The 15875-nt window shown below is 48.1% G+C and overlaps 1 protein-coding gene across 1 annotated transcript in view; it reads left to right on the plus strand.

Moving 5' to 3' along the window:
- LOC126295063 (forkhead box protein D1-like) overlaps window positions 1–15875 on the plus strand; it is a 443237-nt gene that overhangs the window by 414757 nt on the left and 12605 nt on the right. Inside the window, exons 7-8 of the mRNA XM_049987310.1 lie at window positions 1911–2006; window positions 14833–15189. Of these exons, the coding sequence (XP_049843267.1) occupies window positions 1911–2006; window positions 14833–15189 (453 nt within the window). The remainder of the gene's footprint in view (window positions 1–1910; window positions 2007–14832; window positions 15190–15875) is intronic.

Here is a 15875-nt window from a genome sequence, read left to right on the forward strand (position 1 = left end):
ACTTGGATGGCTGACCGTCCAGTCTGCCGAGCGCTGTTGGCAAGTGGGGTGCACTCAGCCATTGTGGGGCTACTTGATTGAGAAGTCGCGGCTCTGGTCCAGAAAACCTACATCGGTTGGGAGAGCAACATGCTGACTTCGCGCCCCTCCATATCCTGAACTAGTAACGCCTACAGGGTGAGGATGGCACGGTGGTCGGTCGGTACCGTATGGGTCTTTCGAGACCTGTTCAGGCGAGTTTAGTTTTGTTTTACTGCCCAAATGTACTGTGCGTTTAAATGCACCTTTAGGAGATGCATGTGCATGAGGATTGAGAGAAACAAGAAAAGGGGTCGTGAAGTATGAGGTGAAGTCTCTTCATTCAACTGCAGTGCTATTTCATGTTTTCAGAGTTACACTCCTGGAAATTGAAATAAGAACACTGTGAATTCATTGTCCCAGGAAGGGGAAACTTTATTGACACATTCCTGGGGTCAGATACATCACATGATCACACTGACAGAACCACAGGCACATAGACACAGGCAACAGAGCATGCACAATGTCGGCACTAGTACAGTGTATATCCACCTTTCGCAGCAATGCAGGCTGCTATTCTCCCATGGAGACGATCGTAGAGATGCTGGATGTAGTCCTGTGGAACGGCTTGCCATGCCATTTCCACCTGGCGCCTCAGTTGGACCAGCATTCGTGCTGGACGTGCAGACCGCGTGAGACGACGCTTCATCCAGTCCCAAACATGCTCAATGGGGGACAGATCCGGAGATGTTGCTGGCCAGGGTAGTTGACTTACACCTTCTAGAGCACGTTGGGTGGCACGGGATACATGCGGACGTGCATTGTCCTGTTGGAACAGCAAGTTCCCTTGCCGGTCTAGGAATGGTAGAACGATGGGTTCGATGACGGTTTGGATGTACCGTGCACTATTCAGTGTCCCCTCGACGATCACCAGAGGTGTACTACGGCCAGTGTAGGAGATCGCTCCCCACACCATGATGCCGGATGTTGGCCCTGTGTGCCTCGGTCGTATGCAGTCCTGATTGCGGCGCTCACCTGCACGGCGCCAAACACGCATACGACCATCATTGGCACCAAGGCAGAAGCGACTCTCATCGCTGAAGACGAGACGTCTCCATTCGTCCCTCCATTCACGCCTGTCGCGACACCACTGGAGGCGGGCTGCACGATGTTGGGGCGTGAGCGGAAGACGGCCTAACGGTGTGCGGGACCGTAGCCCAGCTTCATGGAGACGGTTGCGAATGGTCCTCGCCGATACCCCAGGAGCAACAGTGTCCCTAATTTGCTGGGAAGTGGCGGTGCGGTCCCCTACGGCACTGCGTAGGATCCTACGGTCTTGTCGTGCATCCGTGCGTCGCTGCAGTCCGGTCCCAGGTCGACGGGCACGTGCACCTTCCGCCGACCACTGGCGACAACATCGATGTACTGTGGAGACCTCACGCCCCACGTGTTGAGCAATTCGGCGGTACGTCCACCCGGCCTCCCGCATGCCCACTATACGCCCTCGCTCAAGTCCGTCAACTGCACATACGGTTCACGTCCACGCTGTCGCGGCATGCTATCAGTGTTAAAGACTGCGATGGAGCTCCGTATTCCACGGCAAACTGGGTGACACTGACGGCGGCGGTGCACAAATGCTGCGCAGCTAGCGCCATTCGACGGCCAACACCGCGGTTCCTGGTGTGTCCGCTGTGCCGTGCGTGTGATCATTGCTTGTACAGCCCTCTCGCAGTGTCCGGAGCAAGTATGGTGGGTCTGACACACCGGTGTCAATGTGTTCTTTTTTCCATTTCCAGGAGTGTAGATAATGGTTGCAGATTTCCTGTGTGACTTCACGTCGCAACCTAAGTTTCTCGGTAACTGGCACTGCTGATCTGATTGTGCACTTTCAGCGAGGCGAGCCCTGGACGCGGCAGCGGCGGCGGCGGCACTGGAGGCGGCGTGAGCAGCTCCGGCGGGGGCGGCAGCCCGCCCCCACACGGCGACAGGTAAGCTGGGCGGTGGAGCGTTCTTACCGGCACTAACGGTCTTTCTCCTTAGCCTACAAAAAGGGGAGATCCAACAAGGACTGCGTATCAACCGATCTAGACACCGGTTTCGTCCTGGATTCACATTGGCAAGGACAGTGGTTCATATCGTTCTTCTGGAGATCCAGATTTAGATTTTGTGGTGCTTTGATGGCTGGAGATGAATACTGGGGTGGTTCCTTCCAAAAAGACCCAACCAATTCTCTGGCAGAGTCTAGGCTGGGATACGACTGTAACGACCTCATGATCTACATCTACATCTGAAAAGCCCCCTTTCGCTGTGTGACAGAGGGAGTTTATGGCCCCACTGTCACTTTTTGCCACCCCTTCACATACATACATACTCTTCTATGAATAAAACGGAGAATATATTTTATACGAACTGCCAGCATGCTGTAGTAGGTATGGGTCAGCAACTTCTGTTAAACTGTGGAACGAGAAAACAGTCCAAAGTTACAAATTTCACTTTTTTTATCCACTTGATTAGTTTGAGACCGAGGCCCATTTTCAAATCATCGTAACATAATCAAAAATGGTATGTCCGAAGACGTGAGAACTGCATCAAATATGAGTAACGAAAACTGTATGCACTGTATTGTGTGTACTGAACTGGGGACCTAGAAACGATGCTTCGTCCCGCCGTAGCCCTCAGTGGTGCACAACCCCACAACAGGTCACGGCAGTCCACCCACCCCACCGCCAGCCCACACCGAACCTAGGGTTACTGCATGGTAAAGCTCCCAGTGGACCCCCGGGAACATCTCATACCAGGCGAGTGTAAACCCACATGTTTGTGTGGTAGAGTAATGATGATGTACGTGTAGATGGAGACAGTGTTTGTGGAGCAATCGCCGACACAGTGTAACTGTGGCACAGCGGGCACTGAGACTGATGCACCGCGTGGGAAGCAGCGCGTTCGACGGCGCGACTAGCCAGGCGGGTGTGTGCACTGCAAACTGTTCACTATTTTTGACGCAGTTTTCACATCATTGAGACTGAACACTGGATCAGTGGAAGCGTGTCGCCCGATCCGATGAATCAATTTTCTTGCTATGCCAGGTCAATGGCCGTGTCCACATAAACTGCCATCCAGGTGAACAGTTCCTCGAAACATTCACTGCACCACAAACGTGGGCCCGTGGAAGCAGTGTTACACCGTGGGGAACATTCACCTGGGTGCTACTGTGGGCCCTGTGGCTGTAACCTAAGACACCGTCACAGCTGCGCACTGTGTGAGCGTTCCTACAGACCATATAGAACGATTGTGCTTCAAGTCCTCCCTGACGGCAGTGGTATCTTCCAGGAGGACAATTGTCTGTGTTCAAAGGCCACAACCGTGGAACAACGGTTTTTGACGGCCGTAATAGCGAGCTTGACCACTGAATTCGCCTGATGTGAACGTGATGAAATGCATCTGGAGCGCTATTGGATCCCAGCTCCACACCCACAAATCACCCAGCCGTAATGTTCAGGAATTGGCTGACATTTGTGTGGACAGCTGGTGCCATACAGTTCCGGTAACCTATCGGGTTCTTTTCCAGTCCGTGCGACGCAGGATCGCCGCTGCGTGACGCACTACTCTCTCCACCTCACTACCAGGACGGTCAGCACAGCAGGTTGCAAACTGAAAGGGCCCGAGTTCGATTCTTGGCTGGGTCGCAGATTTTTCTTCGCCCGAGGACTGGCTGTTGCGCAGTCCTCACGTTCGTATCGTCAGAAATGACGTTCCACTGTCGAGATGGTTGTATGGGCACATCCCAAAAGTGGATAAAAAGGAAAAAAGGGCACTGAAAATGTGATCAGTATACGTGGGCAACGGGAAACCTGTTCCAACAGTCTGTACTGCATCCTTCAGTTTTCACATCAGCAAATCAAGTGTGTACATTTGTGCATTGTTCTGTTAGAAACTATTCATTTTTAATTTCTCGCCCATGACTGTTCCTTCATAAAGTTTGTCTTCATCCAGCAGCTGCAGAAAAGTTACGTTATGTTTCCTGTTACATCCTTTGTAAGATACTCAGCTAGAACCATCTGTTTCGTGTTCCAGAAAACACTGTCTGCAACCCTACATCTACATCTAAACTCCGCAAGCTACCTTACATTGTATGGTGGAGCGTAATTATAGTGTCATTGTCATCCATCAGTCACCTGTTTGATTCCCGAACAGTGTGTAGGAAGAATGATTGACACTAAAGCTCCATATTGGTTCTTTCCTCCTCTTCTCTACACTTTTTTTATCTCCTGTCTTATTCCTTCCTCTCTTATCCTCTCCTCTCTTCTCCCCTCGTCTATTCTCCCCTCTGTTCCTCTCCCATCTTCCCACCTCTCCTCCCCTTTCCACATCTCTCTTCTCCTTACACTCCTTTCCTTATTCTCCTCTCCTCTCCTTACACTCCTTATTCTTCTCTCCTCTCCTTACACTCCTCTCCTTATTCTCCTCTCCTCTCCTTACACTCCTTATTCTCCTCTCCTCTCCTTACACTCCTCTCCTTATTCTCCTCTCCTCTCCTTACACTCCTCTCCCTACACTCCTCTCCTTACACTCCTCTCCTTATTCTCCTCTCCTCTCCTGCCCCCTCCCCTCCCCTCCCCTCCTCTCCTATCCCACCTCCTCTCCTCACCTCTCCTTACACTCTTCTCCTCCCCTCTCCTTACACTCTTCTCCTCTCCTCTCCTTACACTCCTCTCCTCTCCCCTCCTTACACTCCTCTCCCACCTCCTCTCCTCTCCCACCTCCTCTCCTCTCCCACCTCCTCTCCTCTCCCACCTCCTCTCCTCTCCCACCTCCTCTCCTCTCTCACCTCCTCTCTTCTCCTTACACTCCTCTCCTCTCCTCTCCACTCTTATATGCTCTCCTCTCCTCTCCACTCTTATATGCTCTCCTATCCTCTCCGCTCTTATATGCTGTCCTATCCTCTCCACTCTTATATGCTCTCCTCTCCTCTCCACTCTTATATGCTCTCCTCTCCTCTCCACTCTTATATGCTCTCCTCTCCTCTCCACTCTTATATGCTCTACTCTCCTCTCCACTCTTATATGCTCTCCTCTCCACTCTTATATGCTCTCCTCTCCACTCTTATATGCTCTCCTCTCCTCTCCTCTCCTCTCCTCTCCTCTCCACTCCACTCTCATATGCTCTCCTCTCTGATCTCATATGCTTTCATGCCCTCTCCTCTCCTCTCCTCTCCACTCCACTCTCATATGCTCTCCTCTCTGCTCTCATATGCTCTCCTGCCCTCTCCTCTCTTCTTTTCTCCTCTCTTCTCCTCTCCTTGTCATTTCACATATGTGGTTGGAAATAATATGTTGCTCGACTCTTCTTGCAGCGTAATGTTGCTAAGTTCCAGCACTACACTCCCCCTCCCCCCCCCCCCATGATGCACAATGCACCTCTTGCGGCGTCTGCCACTGGAGTTGGTCGAGCATCTCCGTAACGGCCTCGCGCCGAATAAGCGACCCCGTGGCGAAGCGCGCCGCTCTTCTTTGTATCTCTTCGACCACATCTTGTAACCTATGCTGATAGGGGTCTGATACTGATGAGAAATACTCAACACACGGTCTGACAAGTCCGTTTACGCCCACTACCGCCTTGGATGAATTACTTTTCTGTAAAATCCTTGCCAATAAATCTCAGGCTGACTTCTGGTGCTGTGTTACTTTGTCATTCCACATTACATCGCTCCAAAAGGTTACTCCTAATTATTTTGAGCTTATTGATTAAACTTCAGTCATTAAATGTATTTCCGCATTTCCGAATATGGACAACCATCGGCTGTATAACGGAATGACGACAGTGAAAATATGTGCCAGACGTGGACTCGAACCCGGACTGCCGGCTCACCTCGTAATTAGGCTATCCTAGAGGACTCACGGCCACACCCAGCCTTCCACAGATCCTCAACCATTTGTCTGCAACCTGTACTCGTGCATCCATTACATGTGTTCCTGTACAGGACAGACACTTTGTACTTGTTCGGATAAATACGATGTTGCAGTGCCTGTGTCATTATAAGGTGACGCGACCGCTCACGAAAATAGGGCAATTCAGAGTACAGTCTCGGTTTTACAGCTGATGGTCGACCATATTAGGAATTGCGAGTACATTTAATGTACGAGGGTAAACTCAAAAGTAAGGTCTCCTGTTTTTTTATAAGTACATAAACCTGTTTATTTCTATAATGGTTTACGTCAGTTTACAGCTTGAACCATTTCTGTCGATGCATTTTTTGGATCCTGTGGCAGTTATTGGATGCCCATATCATACCAACTACCCCCCCCCCCCACCCCCCACCCCGCAGCAAAACGAGGATAATGGAATGTAGTCGAATTAAGTAGGGTGATACTGAGGGATTTAGATTAGGGAATGAGACGCTTAAAGTGGTAAAGGAGTTTTGTTATTTGGGGAGAAAAATAACTGATGATGCTCGAGGTGGAGAAGATATAAAATGTAGACTGGCAATGGCAAGAAAAGCGTTTCTGAAGTTTGTTAACATTGAGTATAGATTTAAGTGTCAGGGAGTCGTTTCTGAAAGTATTTGTATGGGGTGTAGCCATGTATGGAAGTGAATCATGGACGATAGGTAGTTTGTACAAGAAGAGAATAGAAGCTTTAGAAATGCGGTGCTACAGAAGAATGCTGAAGATTAGATGAGTAGATCACATAACTAATGAGGAGGTATTGAATGGAATTGGGGAGAAGAGGAGTTTGTGGCACAACTTGACAAAAAGAAAGTACCGGTTAGTAGGACATGTTCTGAGGCATTAAGGGATCACAAATTTAGCATTGGAGGGCACCGTGGAGGGTAAAAATCGCAGAGGGAGACGAAGAGATGAATACAGTAAGCAGATTCGGAAGGATGTAGGCTGCAGTAGGTACTGGGAGATGAAGAAGCTTGCACAGGATAGGGTAGCATGGAGAGCTGCATCAAACGAGTCTCAGAACTGAAGACCACAACAACAACAACATCATACCAGCTCGCCGCCATGCTGTTCAGAATGTTATGAACCTCTTCCTTCACCTCGTCGTCGGAGCTGAATCGCTTTCCGGCCAAATGTTCTTTTAACCTAGGGGACAGGTGATAGTCACTGGGCGCCAAGTCAGGACTATTGGGTGGGTGGGTGGTTATGTTCCACTGCTGAAACTGTTACAGGAGAGCAACGGTCTGCCGAGCGATGTGTGGGCGAGCGTTGTCACGGAGAATGTTTTCGCCCTTGCTCAACATTCCTCTTCTTTGGTTGCGATTTGCCCATTGAGTTTTTTCAGTGTCTCACAGTACCTGTCAGCGTTAATTGTGGTCGCACGATTCAGCTCCGACGACGAGGTGAAAGAAAAGGTTCATAACTTTCTGAACAGCATGGCGGCGAGCTGGTATGACATGGGTATACAAAAACTGCCACAGCGTCTACAAAAATGCATCGACAGAAATGGTGATTATGTCGAAAAATAGCTAAATGTTCAAGCTGTAAAAAGGGACAACCGATAGAGCTACTTAAGGTACCCTCCGCCACACACCTTCAGGTGGCTTGCGGTGTATGGATGTCGATGTAAACCATTGTAGAAATAAACAGGTCTATGTACTTATAAAAAAATAGGAGACCTTACTTTTGAGTTTACCCTCGTATTTCATGACGGTGTAGTCGCCGCTGTGCTTGCATGTCCAAAGGAACTTTGCATCTAGTGTTTGTATTGCAATTTATACTTTAATTTCCTCTCATTATTTCACGTCGTCTTTTGACTCATGTTAGAGAAATATCGTAAACAGATCTAAATCTTTAAGTCCGCTGAAGTTTTTCTTTTGAAAAGTTTTTATAGACAAACACTAGACAAATTTGGGGTATAATCTGCTAGCTAGAGAAATCTCGATAACAATGACAGTTGTCATTGTTTGAACTTGAAATTTATTTCAGTTAAAGATAAACAAGACATGAACAACGTATATAAACTATGAGAACTTATTGTGATGGTTTTAAATTACATCTAATGTACACACATCGAAAAAAGTTTCGCATCACCTCGGTTCCGAGAGTTCCGGAACCTGTTCAGAAAATTGCAATAGAGATCAACACAAACATCATTTCCGCCCTTTTTATTGCTCATCAAAACCACACATTGCATGTTGTACCACCATACAGCGAGACCTTCAGAGGTGGTGGTCCAGATTTCTGTACACACCGGTACCTCTGATACACAGTAGCACGTCCTCTTGCATCGATGCATGCCTGTATTCGTCATGGCATACTATCCTCAACTTCATCAAGGCACTGTCGGTCCAGATTATCCCACTTCTCAACGGCGATTCGGCGTAGATCACTCAGAGTGGTTGGTGGGTCACGTCGTCCATAAACAGCCCTTTTCAATCTATCCCAGGCATGTTCGATAGGGTTCACGTTTGGAGAACATGCTCGCCTCTCTACTCGAGGAATGTTGTTATCCTGAAGGAAGTCATTCACAACGTGTGCACGATGGGGGCGCGAATTATCGTAGGTGAATGCCTCGCCAAGTGCTGCCGATATGGTTGCACTATCGGTCGGAGGCTGTCATTCGCGTATCGTACAACCGGCACGGCGCCTTCCGTGACCACCAGCGGCGTACGTCGGCCCCACATAATGCCACCCCAAAACAGCAGGGAACCTCCACCTTGCTGCACAGTGTGTCTAAGGTGTTCAGCCTGACCAGGTTCCCTCCAGACGGTTCAACGACTGTCTGGTTGAAGGCACATTCGACACTCACCGGTGAAGACAACGTGAAGCCAGTCCCGAGCGGTCCATTCGGCACGTTGTTGGGCCCATCTGCACAGCACTGCACGGTATCGTGGTTGCAAATACGGACCTCGCCATGGATCTTGGGAGTGAAGTTGCGCATCATGTAAGCTTATTGCGCACAGTTTGAGTCGTAAGACGACGTTCTGTGGCTGCACGAAAAGCACTATTCAACATGGTGGCGGTCATCCACTGCAGTAGCAGCCCTCGGGCGGCCTGAGCGAGGCACGTCACCGACAGTTCCTGTCTCTCTGTATCTCCTCCGTGTCCGAACAACATCGCTTTGGTTCACTCAGAGACGCCTGGACACTTCCCTTGTTGAGAGCCCTTCCTGGCACAAAGTAACAATGTGGACGCGATCGAACCGCGGTATGGACCGTGTAGGCACGGCTGAACCACAGACAACACGAGCCGTGTACCTCCTTCCTGGTGGAATGACTGCAACTGATCGGCTGTCGGACCCCCTCCGTCTAATAGGCGCTGCTCATACATTGTTGTTTTACATCTTTGGGCGGATTTAGAGACATTTCTGAACAGTCAAAGGGACTGTGTCTGTGATACAGTATCCACAGTCAACATCGTTCAGGAGTTCTGGGAATTGGGGTGATGCAAAACTTTTTTTTGATATGTGTATAACTCGAAATTGTTGATAACATTTTTGGTGAACAGCGATCTTGTAAGGTATATAAAATTTATGAATGGTGGGCTCCATGTGGTTCCCGAGTCGTGTAGCGACCGTAAACCATAAAATTACCGAATATGCAGCAACCAGTCGCAAAATCATATTTTATTTATTTACTTTTGCAAATCGATTTCAACTGATTAACAGCCATCATCGCTGCATATATTTGACCTCTGCGTAAGACAGTATTACTACTCAGGGCACATATTGGTTAAAAGCACCGACGATGGCTGTCAATCAGCTGAAATCGATTTGCAAAAGTGAATAAATAAAACATGATTTTGCGACTGGATGCTGCATATTTGGTAATTTTAAATATATAAAATTAGTAAGAAGTCTAGACAGAGATGGTTATTTTATTTAAAATGAGGGGTTTCGGCCTACCCTTTAGGCCATCTTCAGAACAGCACCATGAGCTTAAGTTGACTGTTTTGGTCAGTAGACCTCAGTCGCTGAAACTTCAGCAGTTGAGGTCCTCTGACTTTTCTCGTCGTCAAATGATGGTGCTATCCTGAAGATGGCCTAAGAATAGGCCGAAACCAGTCATTTTAAATAAAATAACCATTGCAGCCTAGATTGTTTTTTCACTAATTTTATACATCTTTTCTTGTGGTCTAGGCCTGGAGTCCTTCAACAATGTTTTTTTTTTTTTTTTTATCTGCTGGGGAGGTGCTTTAGTTCGTTTTTGTGGGGTATTGCCTGGCTACGGAGCTTTGTCCTCTCCAACTGGTTGATAATGATCTGTCATAATGACGAACTAGCTCCACACTCTCCAGTCATAACAGTGAATGGAGACTCCATTTGCACATCAGTCCACGGATGACAATGTGAAGAAGAAACAGTAACTGAGTCTGTTCTGTCCTGGATATCTGGCGTTATTGTTTCTGTTGTATCTGATTGTGCAAATTCCTCTTCCTCAAATGCATTCGCATTAAGCAGGAAAATACCCGTTCTTTTTAAGCCAAGACAGGTCAGTTTGCACTGTTGCTGTGGTAGTATATGCAAGTCCAAACAACTGAGCTACTTGGTTCTGAAACTTCCTGCAGATTAAAACTGTGTGCCAGACCGAGACTCGAACTCGGGACCTTTGCCTTTCACGGGCAAGTGCTCTACCATCTGAGCTACCGAAGCACGACTCACGCCCGGTACTCACAGCTTTACTTCTGCCAGTATCTCGTCTCCTAGCTTCCAAACTTTACAGAAGCTCTCCTGCGAACCTTGCAGAACTAGCACTCCTGAAAGGAAGGATATAGTGGAGACATGGCTTAGCCACAGCCTGGGGGATGTTTCCAGAATGAGATTTTCACTCTGCAGCGGAGTGTGCGCTGATATGAAACTTCCTTGCTTGGGTAGCTCAGATGGTAGAGCACTTGCCCGCGAAAGGCAAAGGTCCCGATTTCGAGTCTCGGTCTGGCACACAGTTTTAATCTGCCAGGAAGTTTCATATCAGCGCACACTCCGCTGCAGAGTGAAAATCTCATTCTGGCTACTTGGTTCTGGGTTGCCACTCTTGCCTGTTAAGCCAGCTCTTAATTTCAGACCATGTAAAGTACTTAACGATCCCATCACAAATGAAACTGCACCTCTTCAGTAAGGGACAGATAATCGAATTATTAGTAACAAAAATAACCTAAAATGCTTTATGTAATTATTAAATTGCACTTATAAAAAGTGTACACCCAAGTAGTGTACCGTTAAAAGCGTGCACTTCTTACGTTACACGTGTAAATTATAACAAAGTCATGGAGTAATGTAACGCAGTTCTGGTTTTGCTCCAATGCTTCTACCCAGTTTTACCCCAACTGTACCTAATCTGTATATAATTTCTTCCGCATAAGAAAGAAGGTGAACCATAATTTAGCATGGCATGTGTTCGCAAAGCCTACTTAAAGTATTACTCATTGTATTTACTTGTAATACGCCGGTATATGCTCTTCATTGAAAAGAAAAATCACAAAGTAAGATACAGAACCACATAAACCTAACAAATTATTTTGTTCAGAAACAACGCATCTGACACTACACACCTCCTAGCGCTACCGAAATTTCCTGCTGTCTTCATAGCGTAAACGGCCAAAAAACCATGTCACCAACTCGTAGAGAGAAATACGGGGGCTCCTGGTTTCCACCCCCATACCCGATTGTTTTTAGCTTCACACAATTTCCAACTTTTGAGTGTAGCCTTGCAAAGAACGAATCGCAGTCGTTTCTACGTCGTAATATACGGAGCGCCAGCATTACTACACAAGCAAGAGAACATCAAGTTTCCTCACGCTTGAATGTTATGCGTGAAAGACATGAACTGTTGTACAAATTTTTACCTCGCCATGGCTGTTTATGTACAGTTTATGCTCTATCTGAACAGGTAATTCCCCTGCATAGTTACAAACACCCGCTACAACTTTTTTATTTGACAAAGGATAAGTCTCGGGTGATAATGGAAGCATGAATTACTCAAGTGAAAGACACATTCATAGGATTTTTCAACATAGAAATAGCGTTCGACAATGGTGTGAGACATTCGAAATCGTCAGGGAAGTAGGCGTGATACTTAGGGAAAGACAGGCACTACACAATATGCACAGGAGTTAAAACGAAGCAATGAGACAAGAATAAAGTGCTCGGATTCAAAAGGGTGTAATATGGGGATGTAGTCGTTTGCCATTCAATCTAACATCGAAGAAAAAATGTTGGAAATAGAAGAAAAGTTCAAGAGCACAGCTGAAACTCGGGCTGAAAAGGTATCAGTAATAAGATTCGCTGATAACATTGCTACCCTCAGTCAAAGTGAAGAACAATTGCAGGACATGTTGAATGGGACGAACTATCTAATGGCGAAACACTGTGGTTGAGAGTAGACTGAGCAAAGACGAAATTAGTCAGGACTAGGAGAAATGAGATTAGATAGAAACTCAACCATAATAGTTGGAGGCTAAGAAGCAGACAACATGAATTAAGTCCGCTATCTTGCAACAGAGCACAACATGCTGAATGAAGCCTGCAGGGTGAAAGAGTAACCAGCGTAGGCAAAGATGGCATTCCCGGCCAAGAGGACTCTATTGGCATCAAAGACACTGATGTCAGGAAGAAGTTTGGGAGTGTGTTCGTCTGGACCACAGCCTTGTATGGTAGAATCATAAATCACGTGAAAACAGGAACGGAAGAAAATCGAACTGTTTGTGATGTGCTGCTGTACACTGAAGAGCCAAAGAAATGTTCACCTGCCTCATATCGTGTAGGGCCCCTGAGCACGCAGAAGTGCCGCAACACGTCGTGTCATGGACTCGACTGATGTCTGAAGAAGTTCTGGAGCGAACTGACACCGTGAATCCTGCAGGGCTGTCCATAAATCAGTAGGAGTAGGAGGGGGTGGAGATCTCTTCTGAACAGCAGGTTGCAAGGCATCCCAGATGTGCTCAACAATGTTCATGGGAGTTTGGTCGCCAGCGAAAGTGTTCAGTCTCGGAAGAGCGTTCTTGGAGCCACTCTGTAGCAATTGCGGACGTTTGGGGTGTCGCATTGTCCTGCTGGAATTGCCCGAGTCCTTCGGAATCCACAATGGATATAAATGGATGCAGGTGATGAGACAGGATGCTTACGTACGTGTCACCTGTCAGAGTCGTATCTAGACGTGTCAGGGGTCCCATATCACTCCAACTGCACACGCCCCACACCATTACAGAGCCTCCATCAGCTTGAATAGACCCCTGCTGATATGCAGGGTCGATTAATTGATGACGTTGTTACCATACATGTACACGTCCATCCGCTCGATACAATGTGAAACGAGACTCTTCGGGCCAGGCAACACGTTTCCATTCATAGTGAAATGTCGCTGTTGACGGGATCAGGCGTGGCGCAAAGCTTTGTGTCGTCCAGTCGTCAACGGTACAGAGTGTCCCTTCGGTTCCGAAAGCCCATACCGATGATGTGTCGTCTAATGGTTCGCACGCTGACACTTGTCAGTATCCCAGCATTCAAACCTGCAGCAGTTTGCGGAAGGGCTCCACTCCTGTCACGCTGAACGGTTCCCTTCAGGCGTCGTTGGTCCTGTTCTTGCAGGACCTTTTTCCAGCTGCAGTGAGGCACCGGCCGTAGTGGCCGAGCGGTTCTAGGCGCTACAGTCTGGAGCCGCGCGACCGCTGCGGTCGCAGGTTCGAATCCTGCCTCGGGCATGGATGTGTGTGATGTCCTTAGGTTAGTTAGGTTCAAGTAGTTCCAAGTTCTACGCGACTGATGACCTCAGAAGTTAAGTCCCATAGTGGTCAGAGCCATTTGAACCATTTAAACCCATCGTTCATGCGCCGACTGTAACGTCAACACACTTAAATCTTGATAACCTGCGATTGTAGCAGCAGCATCCGATCTAACAACTGCACCAGACAATTGTTGTCTTGTATAGGCGCTTGCCGACCGCAGCGCCTGTTTACATATATGTGTATTTGAATGCTCATGCCTGTGCCAGTTTCGTTGGCGCTTCAGTGTAGAATGATGTTGAAAGTTGGGTGGACTGATAAGGTAAAGAATGAGGAGGTTCTCTGCAGACATGTGGAATGGACTGACAAGAAGAAGGGACTGGACGATAGCGCATCTGCTATGACCTCAGGGAATAATTTGCAAAGCACTAGAATGAGTTGAAGATGTTAAAAACTGTAGAGGAAGACAGAGATGGAATACATTCTAACAAGTAATTGAGGATATCGTGTGCAAGTGCAACTCAGAGATGAAAGGGTTGATACAGGAGAGGAATTCAGTGCTGGCTGTATAGAAAAGGTATACAATGAAACACGCAGAACATCATGTATGAGAGTTATGTAATGTATCACTCTTCTGGATGGGTGAAAACAAATAACTTTTATTCTCTCCCTGATATTTGGAAGAACTCCATTAGTTCCACTGACTGTTCTGAAGTGCACCATAATATTTGCCAACTCCCGTTACTACTTTTGTTTCCAGAATCAGATTAGTACCGAGCGAGGCGGCGCAGTGGTTAGACACTGGACTCGCATTTGGGAGGACGACGGTTCAATCCCGCGTCCAGCCATCCTGGTTTAGGTTTTCCGTGATTTCCCTAAATTGCTCCAGACAAATGGCGGGATGGTTCCTCTCAAAGGGCACGGCCGACTTCCTTCCCCGTCCTTCCCTAATCCGCTGAGAGCGATGACCTTGCTGTCTGGTCTCCTTCCCCAAACAACCCAACCCAACCCAACCCCAACCCCAATGAGATTAGTTTTGGCTTCAGTTCCAAGTGTCCTCTATCTTACCGTGTCAGTGCCTTTCTTTAAACATTATAGACCTCCTTACGTCTTTAACTGCAAAAATCTGTCTTTGTCGCACTTGAAACAGCACCACCAACCCTACCTCGGCCAGCCTGTCAGTCTCCGAGGTTGGCAGCACTGGCCAGGCTGCCCCCGACTCGTCCCACGCCGGCGGCGGCCGCTGTGAGGCCGACACCCCGGCGTCGGACACGACGACGTCGACGGGCGACGCGGCCACTCCGACCTCCGCATCCGGTGGCGCCGCCAACAGCGCCAGCGGCGCCACTGACAACAAAAGTGGGGGAACCACCACGGGCAGTGCTGCCAACGGAGTGGGCGAGGAGCAGCGCTCCGGCGACGCTGGCTCGGCCAACACTGCCAACACGAAGCCGCCGTTCTCCTACGTGGCGCTCATCGCTATGGCCATAGCGCAATCGCCGCACAGGTTGGTAGCACTGCAGCACAGTGCCAACTCCCTCGATAAAAATACACTACACAACTTCACCAGAAGAATGGATCGGTTGGTAGGACATGTTCTGAGGCATCGAGGGATCACCAATTTAGTATTGGAGGGTAGCGTGGAGGGTAAAAATCGTAGAGGGAGACCAAGAGATGAATACAGTAAGCAGATTCAGAAGGATGTAGGTTGCTGTAGGTACTGGGAGATGAAGAAGCTTTCGCAGAATAGAGTAGCATGGAGACCTGCATCAAACCAGTCTCAGGACTGAAGACCACAACAACAACAACAACACCATCTTTAACGCTACTGTAGTTCCACACTCCTCATGGTTTCTTACATATATAGTAGACATAAGGTGGTGCTGTTTTGGTCATCAGAAGTAAATACTCCATCACTTACTTCTCCATTCATTCCAATTCCCCACTATCGTCATCATCTCAGGATGTCCGCCCCTGGTAGCTGAGCAGTCAGTGCGATGGAATGTCATATCTAACGGCCCAGGTTCGATTCCTGGCTGGGTCGGAGATTTTCTCTGCTCAGGGATTGGGTGTTTTGTTGTCCTTATCATCATCATTTCATCCCCATCCACACGCAAGTCGCCAAAGTGGCGTCAAATCGAAACACTTGGTCTGCCCAACAGGAGGCCGTAACCTCATGGCATTTCCATGTAT

Source organism: Schistocerca gregaria, chromosome 11 (genome assembly GCF_023897955.1).
Source record: "Schistocerca gregaria isolate iqSchGreg1 chromosome 11, iqSchGreg1.2, whole genome shotgun sequence".
Classification (NCBI taxonomy): Eukaryota; Metazoa; Arthropoda; class Insecta; order Orthoptera; family Acrididae; genus Schistocerca; species Schistocerca gregaria.